This window comes from Ursus americanus, chromosome 23 (assembly GCF_024610735.1).
Source record: "Ursus americanus isolate L20-20 chromosome 23, mUrsAme1.1.p, whole genome shotgun sequence".
In the NCBI taxonomy this organism is placed as follows: Eukaryota; Metazoa; Chordata; class Mammalia; order Carnivora; family Ursidae; genus Ursus; species Ursus americanus.
In genome coordinates, this window is record NC_142149.1 from 1,622,552 (window position 1) to 1,641,660 (window position 19,109).

The 19,109-nt window shown below is 56.3% G+C and overlaps 1 protein-coding gene across 3 annotated transcripts in view; it reads left to right on the plus strand.

Moving 5' to 3' along the window:
• The window catches only part of SLC38A10 (solute carrier family 38 member 10), a 41,959-nt gene that overhangs the window by 8,835 nt on the left and 14,015 nt on the right, over nucleotides 1–19,109 (plus strand). For all 3 annotated transcript variants that reach the window (XM_045774930.2, XM_045774931.2, XM_045774932.2), the window contains 8 exons: nucleotides 42–87; nucleotides 835–928; nucleotides 1,172–1,315; nucleotides 2,492–2,616; nucleotides 5,473–5,575; nucleotides 6,507–6,689; nucleotides 8,998–9,109; nucleotides 10,173–10,279. In XM_045774930.2, the coding sequence (XP_045630886.2) occupies nucleotides 42–87; nucleotides 835–928; nucleotides 1,172–1,315; nucleotides 2,492–2,616; nucleotides 5,473–5,575; nucleotides 6,507–6,689; nucleotides 8,998–9,109; nucleotides 10,173–10,279 (914 nt within the window). The remainder of the gene's footprint in view (nucleotides 1–41; nucleotides 88–834; nucleotides 929–1,171; nucleotides 1,316–2,491; nucleotides 2,617–5,472; nucleotides 5,576–6,506; nucleotides 6,690–8,997; nucleotides 9,110–10,172; nucleotides 10,280–19,109) is intronic.

Here is a 19,109-nt window from a genome sequence, read left to right on the forward strand (position 1 = left end):
CATGCTGTGGATTGACCGCCAGTTCTCTCTCTCTGCACTAGCGCTGCACGCCTACGGAAAGGCTGGGAAGATGCTGGTGGAGACCAGGTACGTGGTGGCTGCTCGCTGGCCTCACCCCCTCTGTCCTTCTTCACCCGCCCCGAGGAGAAGCCCGAGGGCCGTTTCACACTGAGCCACACGTCTCGGATGTGGACTGCTTTACAAGGTGGTACTTTTCTCCAGCGTCACTTACGAAACAGTTGAAAGTTCAGTTTGTTGTTACCCTTAAAATGATTTGTGTCAAGGGCGAAAGTCCCATTTAAGTCTGACTAAGAAAGATGTGAAAATGGGGAACTCAGGGGAACTCAGCACCGCTCCCGAAACCCATGCACCCTAAGCCCCACGCACGGTCGCCTTGAGGCAGCACGAACCTGGAAGTGTCCTCTCTTTGTCCCTTCGGAGTCAAGTGTCATGAGGTGAAAACGTTGCTGGGAAATTGCACTTCAGGCTTGTCAGTCCGGAAGTCGCGAGCGCAGAGGAGCAGCCCTGTGAAGGCAGTCGAATATCTTGTAATGGTGTAGCAGCCCGCCGCATTTCGGGAGCCCCGGGAGGAGCTCGCACGGCCTCCTGCGTAGAGAAAAGCTTCGTTATTCGGTGTTCGTTCCGCGTGAACGAGCGAACCGTGCCGGGCACAGCCCAGGCTTGCAGGCTGGCGGTCGCCAGACACCGCATCTCAGCGGGCCGCCGTCGGGTGGTCCCAGGCCAGCCGCGTGGGCGGGGACGGGTCTCGGCGAGGGGGCGCGGCGGCAGAGTCCTGCCAGGGTGGGGCCTCTTCAGCCACCTCGTTCTCCGCAGCATGATCGGGCTGATGCTGGGGACCTGCATGGCCTTCTACGTCGTGATCGGCGACTTGGGGTCCAACTTCTTCGCTCGGCTCTTTGGGTTTCAGGTGAGAACACACTCAGGGGCCCGGGGCATTGGCATGCTGGCGGTGGCTCCCGCCGCGGCTGCCTGTGACGCCCCCGCGGGCTGCCTCTCAGCCCCGTGGGGACCGGGGGGGCAGGGTGAGGCTGGCAGCGGAGGTCGGTTAGAAGAAGCGTCCGCGTGCTCTGGGGTTCTTCCCAGGCCTGTGGGTTGGAAACTCGGGGGGTCCACTGGGGTGATGCTGGACAGCGTGCTCGGCTCCCCCCAGGTGACCGGCACGTTCCGCGTGTTCCTGCTCTTCGCCGTGTCTCTGTGCATCGTGCTGCCGCTCAGCCTGCAGAGGAACATGATGGCGTCCATCCAGTCCTTCAGCGCCATGGCCCTCGTGTTCTACGGCGTGTTCATGTTCGTGGTGAGCGCCGCGCGCTGCCTGGGGCCGACGGAGGGTGCTGGCAAGCCCGGGGACGTTAGCGTCATCCTCCTCGTCTACGGAAGGATGTTGCCTGTCAGGAGTCGTGACGCCAGCGCCTCGTCACCGGGGCGGCTGGTTTTCTAGACGAACGTTCGCAGCGGGCCCGTTCTGGGTGGGGGGGCGGTGTGCAGCGTGTGCTCAGATGGCTCGTTTCCTGCCGCGCGCCTGGAGGCCTCGGGGTGGGAGCCTCTGGGGCCTGAGTGCGGGCCTGCCCGTTCATAGTGGGGGTCAGACATGCTCGCTCCTGAGCGAACGCACTGGAAATCTTTGCTCTAGGTTTTCCTTAGAGAACGGAGCACCGGGTGGCCGTTCCCAGCATCTCCCGGTTTTGAAGGCCACCCAGGGACTGTTGTGCTACTCTCCAGACAGGCCTGTCCTCTGGGGGTTTGTCTTTTAAAATGTGTGTGTGTGGGGGTGCCTGGCTGGCTCAGTCGGTGAAGCGTCAACTCTTGATCTCAGGGTCGCGAGTTCGAGCTCCACATTGGGTGTAGAGCCTACTAAAAAAAAAAAAAAGGGACGCCTGGGTGGCTCAGTCAGTGAAGCATCTGCCTTCGGCTCAGGTCATGATCCCTGGGTCCTGGGATCGAGTCCCACATCAGGCTCCTTGCTCCGTGGGGAACCTGCTTCTCCCTCTGATGCTCCCCCTGCTTGTGCTCGCTCTCTCTCTCTGACAAATAAATAAATAAAATCTTTAAAAAAAAAAAAAAAGAAGAGGAAAGTGTCCGGATGGGCCTGGGAAGGGCCTGCCCGGTTTGTGGGGACTGCCCCATCCCTGTGGCAACTGAGGTGGGCATGGCGGGCAGGCCTCACTGTGCCCCGTCTGCTGTATGCGTTCAGAGCACGGGCAGCTGCCTCGAGTGCGAGGAAGGCCCTGCAGCAGGAGCTCCTGCTGGCTGTGTGCGTCCAGCTCATGGCACAGCAAACTGGGGGTGTGGGACCCCCGACCCCCAGCCGGCAGCACCAGGTCTGGCTACAGGGGAGCATGCGGCCGAGCTGCATGTCTTTCGGTGGCGCGGCCCCGGCAGCGTCAGTACCCCACCTGTCCCAGCCCGGGGGTCCCGAGTCCTGCCTCGTGGGCTGGTCCATCCTGAGCGCTCCTTTCTCGTCCTTGTGCAGATCGTGCTCTCCTCCCTCAAGCACGGCCTGTTCGGGGGGCAGTGGCTGCAGCGGATCAGCTACGTGCGCTGGGAGGGTGTCTTCCGCTGCATCCCCATCTTTGGCATGTCCTTCGCCTGCCAGTCGTAAGTACTGTCTGCTCCCCAGGGGCCCGAGGCGCGGGTGTGTTCCCCGGGGCGAGAGTCCGATGCCAGGAGAGGGGCGTCATCTGTTCTCTGTAGCTGGTGATGCAGGCCACCAACATGTAATGTCTTGTTCTATTGTGACTTGTCCCCCTCCAAGTTGAGGGAGAGAGCTGTGTGTATTTTTATCGAGAGAGAACTCGACTTTGTTTCTGAGATGTGCTGCCGGCAGTACTGGGGACAGTGCCCAGTGCGCCCCCCTCCCCCCAGAAGAGTTGGCTGCGGGGAACACAGAGCAGCCCAAAACCATCTGATTCACACAGTCCCAAGCATTTTGCCAGAATTGAGCTGTTCGTGTGAGAATATTTAAGAGGAAATTGCACAAACATTGACTTCCGACTGCCGCCGGGTGCCTTCAGAGGGGTGCGCGCGTGCGCGGCTGTGCTTTCTCTCTGGCACGCAGAGCTCTGTGAATGCGGATCAGGCCATTTCCATAATTCCAGCAGCGTTACCTTCGCCACTGAATGACAGGAGCCAGTGATTCATGCCCGGTCGGAACGGTAACCCGCTCAAAAGAGAGGCGTAAATCCAGCACGGACGGGAAAAGACCATCAGTGCAGGGGGGGCTGGCAGACCCGGCCCCCCGTAGCTCCAGTGGGCATGTATTGTGCCAATCGTAAACTAACGTGGCAGATAAAATTTGCTCGTGCTGCTGTGTTTACACCCACATGCGAGATCCAGATCGTCATTTCCCACTTCCTGTCTCTCTCGGCAGCGCGGTTCCCACCAGAACTGCTCTGCTCTCGCTGTCTAACGTCCCTATTATAACTGGCGACAGAAGCTACATTCTCGTACGGCGTACCTTGTTACCAGTTGTCCTTTTCGTCTGGGAGTTTGCTTTTTAAAAAATAAACCCGTGGTTGGGCTTTTTTGGTGGTGGCCACGGAGTAGCCAGCGCACATCTGTTGGGTTTGGTTCTTAGGTCAAATTATAGGTTCTCGAAGGGCTGTGAGCCCACAGCTGCTGCTTCTGCTCAGAGAACGTCAGCCCTATGGATAACGCCCACGTTCTCCCCAGTGAGCGGCTGGCAAGGGGGTCCACGGAGCTTGGAGTGACCTGTTCACTGACCTCTCCACCCTTAAGAACATTTGCATTTGCCAAAGGCAGAGACAGAGCTCTCCCCTCCCACTGCATCTCTGCACCAGAGTTCGTGAGAGACATGCTTGCCTGGTGACCGCCAGGTGACTGCCAGGCGCTGCCTGCGTGACTGGTGTCCTTTCTGCAGGGATGGGCCAGGCCTGTGCCTTCTCTTGCTGTCTGGCCCTTTCCGGTGTTACTTCCTAGTAAATGAGTACTTGGTAGTGCAGACCCACTAGGCCCTGTGGCCCAGAGAAGCAGCCTGGACAGTGCTGAGCACGGAGGGGCCTGGTCCACGCGGACGCCTGGGTCTGTGCACTGGGGCCGCATGTAGAAAGCTCCATCTGACCTGGGTAGATGAGTCTTAGAGGCCGCGCGGCAAGGTGGGCAGTCTGGGAACGCTCTGTGGAGTGCCGAGGTGGGTCGTAATGGACGTCTGTGGCTCCCACCAGCGGGTTCCTGGAGCACAGGCAGGTTTGCGGGGGCCGCTGCCTTGACCTTTTGGTACTTGTTCTTGCCTCCGTGTCAGGCACCCCCCCCCCCCAGCACCTGCAGCTCCCGGTGTGTGCTGGGGCCAGGGGATGGAAATCCCCGTCCTGGGGTCTGACTCCGCTCCCGCAGGTTGGCACTCGCTGGCGTGGACCCTGTCCCAGCCCGAGGAGCTGCTCGGCACCGAGGTGTTGGTGCCATTTCTCCTTCAGGCCCTCTGCCATCGGCTTGGGCTGCATGGGCAGGTGCTGCCTGGAGCCGTCCAGCCAGGCCGAGGGGAGGGCAGCTGTCTGGGGCACCCCCTGCCCACCGTGGGTGCCCCGATGGGACCGCCTGCCTGAGCTGGGAAGCACAGGCGTCAGCTTCTGCCAGCCGGTCCTTCCCACCGGTTCCTGTTAGCTTTTCAGTGATGTCTCCTCTCACTTTCTCGAAGGTGGTTTTGGGGTTTGGCTCCACTGACTGTTATGCTTGTCCATTTGTTGGCAACAGTATTCTGCATCCTGACGCACCCCTGCCAGCTGGCATCCCGCATGCATGACCACTGGCCATGGCTCTCTCTGCCCCAGCCGCTGGGACGCCACAGTAGGGAGGGAGAGTGGCTGCCTCTGTGTCTGGACACCCCTAACTGAGCTGCCCTTCCCAGGTCTGCACACGGACCTTCCCTGCCCCCCCACCCCGCCCACCTACTCCGGTCAGGGACTGTCTGCTATTTGCAGAGAGCCCGGTGGCCGTGTACCTTCCAGCACCTGGCAGCACTGCGCTGCCGGCCCTGGCCGTGCATGGGACAGAAGCTGCTCTCTGTCCCTGTGGGCTCTGAGCGGCAGTGCTGAGGTGAGGGCAGGTGGCCCGGCCCTGCTTATGTTTGTTGAACTTTCTGTTCTCGTGACGGCAATGCTCTGAACCGCTTCCTGCCTGCCCTGTGAACACGTGCTGCTTCCGTGCTGCCCAGCACTCCGTGCGGGGGTCACACTCCTGCTTCAGTGGGACAAATGGCCTTTCATCCTGTGGCACTTCTGAAGTGTTTACTGAGAGCTCGTTGTGGAGTGCTGCGGCCATGTGCGGCTGCACTCCGCCATCCAGACCTCAGCCGCTGCCCTGAGCTACCGTGGGGTGGGTGTGGTTGGAAGAAGGTGCTGGAGACTCGGCTGGGGACTGGGGACCTGGGAACTAGGGCGGGCAGAGGGCGTGTCTTTCTACGGATTCCACCTGGTGAAGCCGCTCCTCGTTACACAGCCAGGTTCTGCCCACATACGACAGCCTGGACGAGCCGTCGGTGAAGACCATGGGCTCCATATTCGCCTGCTCTCTCAACGTGGTCACCGCCTTCTACGTCACAGTAAGAGCCCTTCACGCCGCCCCTCCTCTCCCGCGTCCGGAGCCGGCTTGGCTCTCGACCCCCCTGCGGGCTTGCCCTTGGCTCCTTTCCCTTCCAGGGACCCGGTGGCCATGGGGCAGCCCTGCTCCTTGGCTTCGCTCCCGTCCCGCTCTGCTCTGGGCGGCGTCAGTATCTCTCCCATCCCAGGGCCGTGCGGGCACCTCAGCACGCCTGCTCACACGTCACACGGGCTGGGAGTCTCTTCTTTTTTTCCTTTTTGTTGTTGTTTGTTTATCATCTCTTTATTAAAGAGCTAAATGTTTTAATGTTTTGTACATTTTGGGAGTCTCTTCTGACTTCTTCTCCGAGACCTTGCTCATCTGCTGTGGAAAGGGGCACAGCTATTTACAGAAACTAGAAAGTGTAAAATAGTGGGGGAAGAAAATTACCTTCGATTCCGGCCCACGGTGCAATTACACTTCACGTTTTGGTGGATTTTTCTTCCGGTCCTCACGTTCCCGTTCTGTTTCTCTGCACCACAAATAAAACGAGCAGTGCGCGGAGATTCTAGCTTGTTTCTCTGAGCTCCGTGGCATCCGCGGTCTTGTTGGTGTCTACAGATGGTCCACGCACATTGTTGTCCACGTGGTGTGGCCGTCCACGGGGAGCACGGTTTGCCCTGTGGTCCCCGGGTGTGGATGTTGCCCCCCAGGAAGGTCGGCCGCTCTGCGGGGCTCATGGGGCATCCTGAGACTTCCTTTCCATGCGGTAGCTCACCGCCCTGGCACCTGCTGTCCTCGTAGGAGGCGTTCTGGACCCTCCCCGACAGCGGAGCCTTCTGTTTATGGGCGTGCGGTTTACGGGCCGGGAGTCCCACGGGGAGTGTGGTCTTGCTGGCGCGGCTCGTGGGCTGTCTCCGGGACCGTGTGCCCCCCGCTGTCGCCCCCCGCAGGTCGGCTGCTTTGGCTACGTGAGCTTCACCGAGGCCACCGCAGGCAATGTGCTCATGCACTTCCCCTCCAACCTGGTGACGGAGATGATGCGAGTGGGCTTCGTGATGTCGGTGGCCGTAGGCTTCCCCATGATGATCCTGCCGTGTCGACAGGCCTTGAACACGCTGCTTTTCGAGCAGCAGGTAAGGTTCTCGAGGGCATTCGGGCAACACTTTGCCGGGAAAATGGTACTTTGCTGATCTTAATTACGTTCTCTTCTGTTGGCTTGTGCTAGTTCTTCAGTCTTCTGGGCTGTGGCGGGGAAGCTTTTCCTAGTTAAAAATGGAAACGCTTTGGTTAAAGTGAAATCTTTTAATAGGGATTTTTTTTAAAACTAACTTTGGAGGAAAGAGACTGTGCCCAAACACACAGGGATCTGTCCACATGGGAGGCGTGGTGCCGTGTCCAGGGTCCGAGCAGGTCAGGCCCCTGTCCCCTGACTCCCCGGCCCCCTGGCTGTCATCCCCAAATCAGAGATGGAGCAGGAAACCTGGAGGGGTGAGGAGTGACTGGGGAACGCGGAAGAGCCGGCTTCACAGGCAGGCGCTGACCACAGCCAGGTCGGCAGAGGGGCACGGGGGTCGGCGCACTTTGCTTTTTATGTTTGTGTAACTGATCGTTTTCACAGTTTGACCAGAGACACTGGGCGAGGCTGAGTTCCATTCAGTCTCATGTGTGCGGTCACGGCACTGCTTAGTCCTTAAGGAGAAGTTTTCAAAAGAAGAGGTTGGAACTATAACTTCTTCTTGGCTCTCTCACTGTTGCCAAGTTAAAAACAAAAGGTCCGTGTGTAATGGCTTGTGCCCCAAGACGTGGGGTGAACCCGCGCCTATCTTGGGAGCCCGCAGACCTGCCCGCAGCTTTTCTCCCTGGCGGTATCTTGTACCTCTGGCTGGAGGTCCTTGAGTGTGGTCTGCAGTGGCTGCCAGGACTCCTGGTGGCCACACACGTTAAACTGCTGAGGCCACGGGGTGGGTGGTGGGGGCAGCTGGGGGTCTCAGAACTCCAGGACACGGTGAGTCCAGTAGCCAGACTGGGAAGGTGGGCACCTGGGCCTTCCAAGCAGCTAGAACTGGGCTTGCTGTCCACGGGGTTGGCACGTCCTCAAGGCAGCTTCCTGCCGATGTTGCCACCGGAGACAGCACCTTGTGGCGGAGGCCGAGCCCTGAAGGACTGCCCGTCCTTCCCCTCCGGTTCGACCCCTCATCCCCCACCCCGTTAGCTGGGCAGGCACCTGGGCGCCAAGCGTGGCATGATTCAGCTCTTTGTTCCTTGGGGGCAGCCGTGGGGTCAGCCCCCTGGCCCGCCTCTGCACTGTGAGCCGCCCGCTGCTGTCTTTCCCGGTTTGATGCAGACACGCGCTTCGTGTATAAACAGCATTTGTCTTGCTGTATATAACGTTTGTATCATTTAAAAAACAAAGTCCACAGTGGCATTAGAGGCACTGTTAAATCAGGAAAGAAAATTCACCTACGTTCCCCCGTCCTCCCACAGATGACGTGGCGTGTGTGTGCCTCTCTTTAGAGTCCTTTCACTGAGCGTTCTCCTGTCTTCGCTGGGTGTCTCCATGGAAACCTGTGGCACTGCTGTGCTCTTGCCCTTCCAGCTCTGTGGGATGCTCTGGTTGTCGTGGGTCCTTCATGCTTGACCTCTCGTGGGTAACTCTCTCCTGACCTTCACACGTAGAGCTTCCCCCTTCTCCCTCTCCTCTTGGAGTATTGGGTAGATTTCTAGGCAGGAGTTCCTGGGTCAAAAGGTGTAGCCCTAACACCCCTCCTTGCCAGACCCAGTGCCAGCTGTCATCCTAAGGTCAGTCAGAAATTTGGGCTGCAGCCCCTCAGTCCATCATGAGAAAGCCACTTGTGTAAAGGTCGTTGTGGAAATGGGGTGATTTGAAATCCTAGTTACAGAACTTCGCTCCTGCTGTCTGGAAGATGCTTCTGGTGCATGGGCCTTGGAGGAGGAGTAACTTTGGTTTTGGTTATGCTAGGTCGTATCCTCTTTCCTTCTCGGAAGCACCGGGAAATGAGGACCAACGGCACGTGGGTGTGCGTGGGCGTGTGTCCCCCTGGGGCTTCTGCTGCACGTGGAAACCATCAGCCTGGCTCTGTGGGGCTGGGACTGGCTGCTGGTGGCCGCATACCCACGTGGTTCTGTTTTTAATCTCTTGTGCATTGCTCTGATGGAAAATGGAAAGACTTGCTGCTAACATTTCGAAACAAAGTTGTAAAATTGACGTTCCGGGCCTGATGTGAGGAGCAGCCTGTGCCTTCCTGGAGTTTTGCCGGGTTGGGTTACGGCTTCACATTAACGTGTGTCTGGAGTCACCGGCTGGCCTTCCACGCACACCCACCTGGGGCACCGGCAGAGCCCTTTAAGGGCATCCTTGCTAGAGAGCGGAGAAGAATCAGTCATTTCAAAACCTTTTTGTTTTTGTTTTCTTTCACCCAGCAAAAAGATGGGACCTTTGCTGCTGGAGGCTACATGCCCCCTCTGCGGTTTAAAGTGCTCACCCTCTCAGTCGTGTTTGGAACCATGGTGGGTGGAATCATGATCCCCAACGGTAAGTGGGAGGGCTGCTCTGGGCACTGGTTTCCTGCCAGCTCTGTGCTCTCCTCTGTCTTCCCTACTTGCGGTGACGTGGAGGGACCCCAGGGCTGTCGCTGCCTGGGGTCTCTGTGTTTAGCCGAGACACCCAGAGTCTCACGTCACCCTCTCTAGTCTCCTAAAAAAAATCTAGAGACTCTCTGCAGATCTTTCCTTTGGCCCCCTGGGAAAGGTATGGGACAGTGTAGCCTCCTCAGGGAGCCACAAGCGTGTGGAAACCTGAGCAGGTGACCCCCGGGTTGACCCCCGGGTGGGGACTGACGTGCTGGGGCGCCAGTGAAATCAGTGGTGATAGTTTGTTGACTCCTGATTTTGATGGCACATCACCAAGGGAGGGGAAGGGCCTGAGCAAGATTCACATCGTCAGACGCTTACTCGCAGACCCACAGAGCTTACATCATCAGATACCGAGTGGAGCCCGCGTGGGCTCCCCCCAGCTAACCAGCCAGGCGCCCACACTCCATGCTCCTGGCTTCTGCACATGGCCTGGGACCCGTCCTGCTCCATCACTCACTGAGCACGGTGGACAGGGTTGTAGTTTAAGATGAGCCATCTGAGAAGCCCCCGCTGGGTGTCCCGATGCTCTGTGAGGAGCCAGCGCGGTGCTGTAGGCCTCGCTCTGTGCTGGGCCCCGCAGGAGGACGCCATTCCTCCTCCTCACTGAGGCTCACACGATCAAGGGAGGGAGCCACGTTGCCTGCATTTCACTGGCCAGGAAACTGAGGTGCAGCAGGGAGTAGGGAGCTTGCCTGAGACTCCTGGCTAGGAAGGTGTGGCCCCCGGTTCTCCCGGGGCTGCTGATCCCGCACTGCCCTCTGTCTGTGGCATAGACCGGATACGCTTCAGTGTGCTTGTGGGCACAGAAGGCCGCGCCTCTGCTCCCGCTGGCGCTCTGGAGGTGTGCGTGCATAGGCCTCGTGGCGGGGCTGGCTTGCCCACCTGTGCTTGCTGAAAGCCTTCGTTCGGTTCCTTGCCGGAGCCCCCGGTGCTCACCCCCTCCTGTTGCCTCTTGTTCCCAGTGGAGACGATTCTGGGCCTCACGGGCGCGACGATGGGAAGTCTCATCTGCTTCATCTGCCCGGCTCTGATCTATAAGAAAATCCACAAGAACACCCTTTCCTCCCAGGTGAGCGCTGCTCAGCCCCACCCAGGGCTGCTCTGGGGTCATGTTCTCAGATGAGCCTTTCTTAGTATGCAAGGTACTTGGTTCCGAAGGTCTGGGAGACGCAGGGCTAGGCCAGGCCGCTACCACTGTACGGAGGAGGCTCCCAGGGGCCCGGGGCGTGTGCGTGAGTGTGCGCGTGAGTGTGTGTGCGCGAGTGAGTGTGCGCGAGTGTGCGCGTGAGTGAGTGCGTGAGTTTGTGTGTGTTGCACCAGTTACTTCATCTGAGCGTCGAAGGCTGAACCGCTTTTCCCCAGACATGTGTCTGTACGGTGACTGGATTATCCGTGTGTGCGTGTGCTGTGCACTCTGTGCCCCTCCCCCGTTCCCACCCCCCACCGTCTCACTAGGGGACTGTCTGGCGGGGTCACCTCTGCCGTGCTCTGCCGTCACGGAGAAAGCTATGATGATGCCCCATGTACGCGAGTGTTGGGATGTCTTTGAGAACGTGTCTGTAGGAAGTCTTCTGGAAAAGGAATCCCTGTGTCTGAGAGAATGAGCCTGTGTAACCGGGGTGGCTTTCACACACGGCCCACGCAGAGGTCAGCGCGGTCACTCCGTGGCCGAGCCCAGGCCCCTTCCCCCAGCAGCCTGCAGGGCCGTCGGGCGCCTTTCCGCGTGTTTACTGCATCTCTTTCTGTGAACCGTCCGTGCGTTTTGCTCTCCTTTATGGACTACTGAGCTTTCCCTTTTTGGGGTGTTTTGGTAACGGTCTCCGGAGTGCCATCGAGGAAGCATACAGCAAAGCACCTCGTTCTCCATGCAGCGTGGTGGCTGCTTGCAGAGTGAGCCTGGCCGCGGAGCCACCGTCCGGGGCAGGTTTAGAGCATTCCAGCACCAGAGCTTCCCGGGGCGTCTCCGTTCTTTCCCCTCCAGAGCTTACTGCTCCTCCGTCTTCTAACGCTCGGGAATAATTTTGCTTGTCCTTGCAGTTGGTGTAAACGGAGTCTCACAATACGTGTTTGTGTGTGTCTGGCCTCCTTCCTCAAGCGTCACGTCTGAGGTCAGCCGTGGCACTGTGACGTGGGGCAGCCTGCCCGTTGTCGCTGCTGCGGGACACTGCGCGGTCCCCCCGGAGCACAGTGGGGCTCGCCGCGCGCCTCGTCTGTGATGTGTGTCTGGTGTGTGGGCCCCTCACCGAGGCAGGGTTTTTGGGTCCTGGGGTTACGTCTGTCCAGCTTTAGGAGATTTTGCTGAACGTTTTCCAGTTCTCGGAAGTGGTCCTCGGCACCGTGTTAGAATTCCCACCACGTTGGCCGGCGCTGACCCTCTCACGCACGCTGGCCCTTCCGAGGGCCGTTGCGGGTACTTCACCGGCCATTCCCAGATGACGAGTGATGCTGAGCACCCTTTCACATGCTTACCAGCCGTGTGAGCGCCTTCCTTAGTGAAAGTCTTTCACATCTTGCCCCACTTTACCTACTGGCTTGTCTTTTTCTTAATGATTTATGGACGTTTTTAAAAGATTCTAGATCTAAATCTTTTTTCAGAAATGCAAATAGCAACTGTTTTCTTTCATCCTCGGCTACCTTTTCATGTTCTTCATGATACTTTTTCACCAACAGGTGTTCTTCATTTTATTAATTTAGTTTTATTTATTTATTTATTTATTTATTTATTTATTTATTTATTTATTTATTTTTAAAGATTTTTTATTTATTTATTCGACAGAGAGAGAGACAGCCAGCGAGAGAGGGAACACAAGCAGGGGGAGTGGGAGAGGAAGAAGCAGGCTCCCAACAGAGGAGCCTGATGTGGGGCTCGATCCCGTAACGCCGGGATCATGCCCTGAGCCGAAGGCAGATGCTTAACGACTGCGCCACCCAGGCGCCCCTTTTCTTGTTTTTTAATGCTGTCATAAATGAGATTTTTTTTTCTTTATTTCTTTTTCAGGTATTTCATTATTAGTACATAGAAAGGCAGCTGTTTTTCATTTGTTTTTTGTTTTTGTTTTTTTTTTTTTAAGATTTTTTTTATTTATTTATTCGACAGAGATAGAGACAGCCAGCGAGAGAGGGAACACAAGCAGGGGGAGTGGGAGAGGAAGAAGCAGGCTCATAGCAGAGGAGCCTGATGTGGGGCTCGATCCCATAACGCCGGGATCACGCCCTGAGCCAAAAGGCAGACGCTTAACCGCTGTGCCACCCAGGCGCCCCTAGTTTTATTTTTTTAAAGGTTTGTGTATTCTAGAGAGAGCGTGCATGCAAGCGTGTGCAGCGGGGAGGGGCAGGGAGGAGGGGGTGAGAACCTCAAGCACACTGCGCTGAGCTTGGAGTCCGACCTGGGGCTCGATCTCCCGACGCTCAAATCACGACCTGAGCTGAAACCAAGAGTCGGACGCCCAACTGACTAAGCCACCAGGCACCTCAGGTGTCCTCATTTTAGTGTAGCTCGGTTTGTCACCTTTCTCTTTGGCTGGGTGCTTTTTATGTGCTGCCCATGACAAGGTCCTGCAGGTAGCCTCGTAGGTTACGTTCTAGATGCTCTTTATTGTCCACGTTCAGATGGATGCTCCGTCTGGGGGCACCTGGGTGGCACAACGGTTAAGCGTCTGCCTTCGGCTCGGTGTGATCCCGGCGTTCTGGGATTGAGCCCCACATCAGGCTCCTCCGCTAGCAGCCTGCTTCTTCCTCTCCCACTCCCCCTGCTTGTGTTCCCTCTCTCGCTGGCTGTCTCTCTGTCACATAAATAAATAAAATCTTTAAAAAAAAAAAAAAAGATGCATGCTCCGTCTGGAATGGATGGGGAGGCGGGGTGAGGTTCTTAGCTGATAGCACCCTGGCACTGCGGTGGCACTGCTGTCATCAGCCCCAGGGGAGCACTGGGGACACCTCTGTTGCTGGTCTGTTGGTCCTTGTCCTCATGCGGCCCTGCTCCGAGTGCTGTGGCTTGACAGTGAGTCTCCACAGTGAGCGGTAGGCGCCCTCGACCTTCATTCTTCTCCCAGAGGGTCTGTCCGGCACCGGCCCTTAGTGTCGGCAGCTGAGGCTGCTTGCCGGCCTCCTCCCGCAGAGCTGCGTTGCGTTTTGACGGGGTTGTACCACACCGTGCTGAGGGACTGACCCCACCCTTCAAGTCACAGCATTCCCCGGTTTTCTTTACGTCTCCTTTTGCCCTTGGCTTCTTTAGATGTCCAGACTTCGGGGGATTTCCTTGTAATCTCTTGTACCGATTTCTAGCACGATCCCGTTGTGGTTGGAGAACACACACTGAAGAATTTGAATTTCAGTCCTTTGACATTCTTGAGACTTGCTTTGCGGCCCAGCATATGGTCTGCTCTGATGGATGCTCAGTGGGCTGTGATGGTTAGATCAGGTTTACTAACTGTGATTGTCAGATTTCATGTGTTCTTGCTGTTTGTTTAATCTTGTTTATCAGTTATGGGAAAGATATGACAAGTTCACTGTGATTGTAGGTTTGTTTGTTTCTCCTTTCCGCTGTATCAGTCTTTGCTTTTTGTCTGGAAGCCATGTTATTAGGAGCACACTGTTTTAGGACAGTTATGTCTTGTTAAACTGACCCTTTTCCCTGTGAAATGTCTCTTTTTATCTTTGGAAATGCTTCTGTCCTTAATGCTGGCCTTGTCTGATGTAGTGTGACTGACCCAGCTTTGTTTTGGACTTATATTTACACAATACAGGGTTTTGATCTTTCTATGCCTCTATATTTACGGTGTGTCTCAGATAACAGCACACAGTTGGCTTCTGTTTTGTTTTTATCAAGTTTGTTAATAGGAGTACTTAAGATTCTTTATAATGAATGTAATTACTGATTTTGGGGGGATTGAAGCTTCTGTCTTACTCTGTTTTTTACTTGTCCCATCTGTTCTTTTTTGTTTGTTTCTTTCTTGCTGACTTTTGGGTAAATCAAGCATTTTAAGTATTCATTTTTTATTTCTCTGTTAGCTGGAGCTGCACATTCTGTGCTAATGGTTATACAAGGCAGTTTAATACGGATTCTTGGTTTATTAGAGTTGATCATAAGTGGTTTTTACCACTTCTTGGACAAGGCAAGTATCCCGTGATCTTTTGCCTACATTTACCTTCCTCTGGCCTTGGTGCTATTGTTTCTGTGTATTTTAACTTTATGTGTAAAACGTTGCAAGACATTATGATTGTTTTAAATTGTCAACATTAATTTATATTGAGCCTTTGCATCCTCTTGGTTTTCTTTCACCTGGTCCTGTCTTCTGGTGTGCTTGGTAGTTTGTGGTCATTGGGTTTGAGAAACGGTAGAGGTCTGGATGGTGCTGTCTTCTAGGAGACAGAGGATGGGCAGAAGTCCTGTGTTTGGTTAAGGGGACTCTGTCCCTGTTTGCCTCACTCCTAGGGCACAGTCCTTCCAGGGTCTCAGCTAAACACCCTTGCCCTCACATGGCTAAATTCTTTGCTTAGCTTCAGTTGTCTTGGCAGTTGCTCTGTGCACCGCTCTGCGTAGCTGGCATGTACCTTAAGGGAGAATTGTACACAGAATGCGGGTGCCCTTCTTTGAGGGTGGTGGCTGCCTCAGTTCTGCCTGCTAGAGAGTCCTCACCCCTCACCCCTCACCCTGGCACCTGCCCAAGTGTCATGCAAGCCCCAGGCTGCCACTGTCTTGCCTGGTGTGTAGCCTGACCTCGTGGGGCCTCCATGCTTACCTCCATCCTCTGAGGTTTTGCCGGCAGTCTGGGTGGCCAAGTTGTCTGCCAGTGTCTTCAATTGGGTGATTTTAGTGAGTTTGGGGAACTCCTGATGGCACGAGGAAATTAACCAGCCCACTGCCACCAGATTGCAAATGTTTCTCCATTTGTCAAGTCCCAGAGTCTTAGTCCCTTGGACTCTTAGGGGAAAAAAGTCATTGTTAGAAAGGCCCTTCCTCTTCAGTATTATTTTTCAAGATTCTTTCCTCAGTTCCAGTGCTTTCATGACTTCATTTTTTCGTTTAAATCTTTGCTCATCTGTGTGTTACTTTGGGGTAAGAAACAAGGCAGGCTCCGTAGATGGTAGGTCCCTGGGGCTCTGTCACTGCTGCGCAGCGCTCCCATTCCCACGCACTGAAGCTTGCACGGGCTTGGGCCTAGTTTGGGACTTGGCCTTTGTCCACGTGGCTTGCCGCCGTGGCTGTGGTAGCGCCCCCTGCTCTGGGATGCATCACTCTGGAAACTTTTTCTTTTTTTATTTGGATCCAACTTTTTTTTTTTTTTCTCGAAGTTTATTGATTTATTTTCAGTGATCCCTACATCCAGGGTGGGGCTTGAACTCACGACCCTGAGGTCAAGAGTTGCACGCTTACTGACTGAGCCAGCCAGGTGCCCAGCTCGGGAAACATTTTAATTCTGACCCCCCTTCCTCACTTTTATTAATGACATTTCTTTTTTTTTTTTTTTTAAAGATTTTATTTATTTATACGACAGAGATAGAGACAGCCAGCGAGGAGGGAACACAAGCAGGGGGAGTGGGAGAGAAAGAAGCAGGCTCATAGCAGAGGAGCCTGATGTGGGGCTCGATCCCATAACGCCGGGATCACGCCCTGAGCCGAAGGCAGACGCTTAACCGCTGTGCCACCCAGGCGCCCCTATTAATGACATTTCTGGATATGCTTGCCTGTTCATTTTTCATGTGAATGTTTGAATTAGCCGATCTGACTGTCGACAAAACTAAGTCCCCCTTTTTGTTTTTTTAGCCTCATTGGAATTCTTTGAAGCTCTCAATTAATTTAGAAAGTGTCGTTGTCTTTGTGCTCTGGCGAACCTGCAGTGTATCCTTTGCAGCCCCCCGCCCCCGTGCCGTCGTGGGGTGTGGGGTCCAGCCCACATTTCCCAGACTGCCGGACGGCCGCATCACTGCCTTTGCGATCCCCCAATCCCCGATCCCGGGAGCCCCTCTTCCACCAGCTTCTCCCCTTGCCCGGTTCCCATATTAACTCTTTACCCCCCCCCCCCATTACACTCTGACCGCTCCTCCTTCCCAGTTGTTCGCACTTCTCTGTCCTCATCTGTGTGTCCTGCCCTCTGGCCGCGGTGTCGGCAGCGTGCGGGGCCACTCACCGTCTCCTGACTGGGCCGCGGGAGCTCCCGGTGTTTAACTGTTGAGCCTGGTGTGGCTGTGGCGTCGTGTATGCGAGCGAACGTGCGTGTTCACGTACCTGCACACCCGTACACGTGAGCACACGTGGAATTGTGGTACGGAAGCGCCCATCTGTGCCTGCTTCACTGTGGTTTTTAAATCCAGAAGGCACGCCGAATCGCATTAACCATTTGTGAAGGTGGTGAAGTTTCTCTCTCTGACTTAGCCCCCTGCTGACTTGTGTATCACAAGTAAGTTCTGGAATGTGCCATACTGTTCGTATGTGTTGCTGTGTTTTATTTCCAAACATGTAGCTTTAGTGTTTTGAGGAAAATGAGTCTTGCAAGGGACAGCTTGGCCAGGTGGCTGGAGTTTGGTGCACACAGACCTTGGGTCTGGACGGCATCTGCTTGGCTCCTTTCTCCTTTCTGCTCCGGGAGCTCTGGCTGTTGCTCCTGTGGAGGGCGTGGACCCAGCGTCAGGCCCGGGGTCCGCGTTCCCCGGCTCACCCAAGGGCTCGTTGAACACAGGCCTAGAGAAGAGCTGGACCGGGGTGCGTGGGTGATGGGCGTGTCAGGACTGGGCTGCGGAAGGTCTCAAGAGGAGGAGTGTCCTGGGAAGCGTCTTTGTAGGAGCAGCAAGGACTGTGGACACACAATGTGCCCTTAGTGAATCGAAAAGGAACTTTCTCTGCCATCATAAGTTCATTTTTTATCTTGAGAATCAGAGAAGTTGGAGGGTCTCTCCAGTCTGGACCTGGGTGGAGGTGTGGGGAATTGAGACGCCCTGCGGCCGGGAGGCCAGCAGGGGGAGCACGAGCTGCCCGAGGGCCCCTCCCCCCGAGGAGAGAGCAGGGGGCTGCCGTGGTCACAGGCCGGCAGTGTGCTCCTGGAAGGCTGTAAGTAAGGGAATGTGTAACACTGAGACTCGGAGACAAGTGAGCCACCCACGGGTCACTGTCTGACCTCCACCAGAGCACGGCACCCATGGCCTTCCAGCTGGGATCCGTGGGCTGGGCCAGGGTACACAACGACCTGGAGACCAGGATCGGGGTGTGTGGCCGCAAGGCAGCCGGAGCCCCTTTCTCCAGGTGTGTTTCTTCAAGAGGTACAGAATTTGAAACCAGGTGTTGTTCAGACAGGCTTACCTGTAAGTAGTGAAAGTGAACGCTTCATCCCCTCATAGGTGCTTTTTTGTTTTTGAATTGGGGACCTCAGCAGATCTGGGGGCTACAGGTCATGGCTTGAGGGGTGCTCTGGGACACCGTGGCACATGTGGCCCCCAGGCCAAGCCCCGGGTTTTGCCAAGCTTGGGCTAAGCCCTCAGAATGTGCTGTGTTTCTCCTCCTGGGGCCCTGCTGGGGGACTGTGGAGTCAGAAGGTTGGCACACTGGACACACCACCCTCATCCTGTTGGACTCCTGTGACCCGGAAGGGACTGGGCTTGGGACTTCGGAGGTAAGGCTGAGCTCCAGGCACAGCCGACCCCCTGCCCCTGTCCTGAGGCCACGGCACCCCTGGACCCCAGGCTGCCTCCACTGGGGCTCCCCATCGTCTGTCCGCTGCGGGCCCAGATGGCAGAGAACTTGGCTCCTTCCCCCAGGAGCAGTATCCCTTATTCGGGATTTTTGAGAACCCGTGATCGTTCTTTTTGGCACACATTCCACAGCCAGTCTCCCAAACTTCAGTGGCAGAGCGGGGGCCCTGGGAGCTCTGGCCTCTTGTGAGATCCTGGGGCCTCATAGAACTCAGGTCTGTGCCAGTGGTCAGCATGTAGTTGTCACGGTGCCTCGGGGGACTTGGACGGCACCTGTGCCCTTTCCCAGTGTCCGCCCCACCTGGAGCGCCTGCACTGCTCTGAGGCCGTGTCCCTGCTCCCACCCTGGCTCTGGCTGACTCTCGCCTCCAACCTGTGCCTGCTGGCAGACGGTAGTCTGGTCACTGCGTCAGTCATCACCCCGTGGACCAAGACTTGCTTGGTGTCTGGTGTGGCCCCACTGTGTCCTTGCCGATACCTGCGTGGCATTCGTCTCACAGCTGTGCTCAAGCCGGAGCGGCTCTGGCTTCCCTGCCCGGGGGTTCGTGGACCTGTGGTGTTTCTTCAGAGGAAAGGTGAGGGTGGCAAGCTGGGAGGAGTGACCCGTTACAGAGGCTCTGGCTGGCCCTGCAGGCTGCTCGTGCTCTGGACCATGGTCAGCTGGCGAGTGCCCTGCAGAGCCCAGGGCTGGCTGGTGGGCCCGGGGTGTCGGGAGACGAGTGGTGTCTCAGCAGAGGGGGCGTGGGGACTGCCGCCGGTTGGGGGACTGGGGATGGGGCCGAAGGACGCAGTCCGCAAGAGGGGACACGGGGTGTCCGGGCAGGTGGCAAGGGCAGGTGTGCGCGTGAGGCCCCGTAGAGCTGGTTCCTTTTCTGGAACTTCCTGGCTCCACGCAGGCCCTTCTTTGTAAACCAGCCTCACGTTAATGTGCTCTTGGTCTTCTTCAGGAAGCTCGCTGTCTCCCAGTGTTGACGGAGTTCATGTTTTTTATTCTGCGTGTGATGTTTTTGTTTTTAGCCCAGAAAGCCGAGGGTTAAAATAAATCATTCCGAGTCATGGGTGAAATGTTGCCATTCCAGTCTCCCGTGGGAATGCTCAGCGATGTGCCACAAAAATAGCCCAACGTATAGTGACCGACCAAACGGCTTCTGCTTTGTGTCCCCAGCGTTCCAGGGGGGCCCCATGCGGGCGCCGGGCTCGGGCCATCCTGGAGC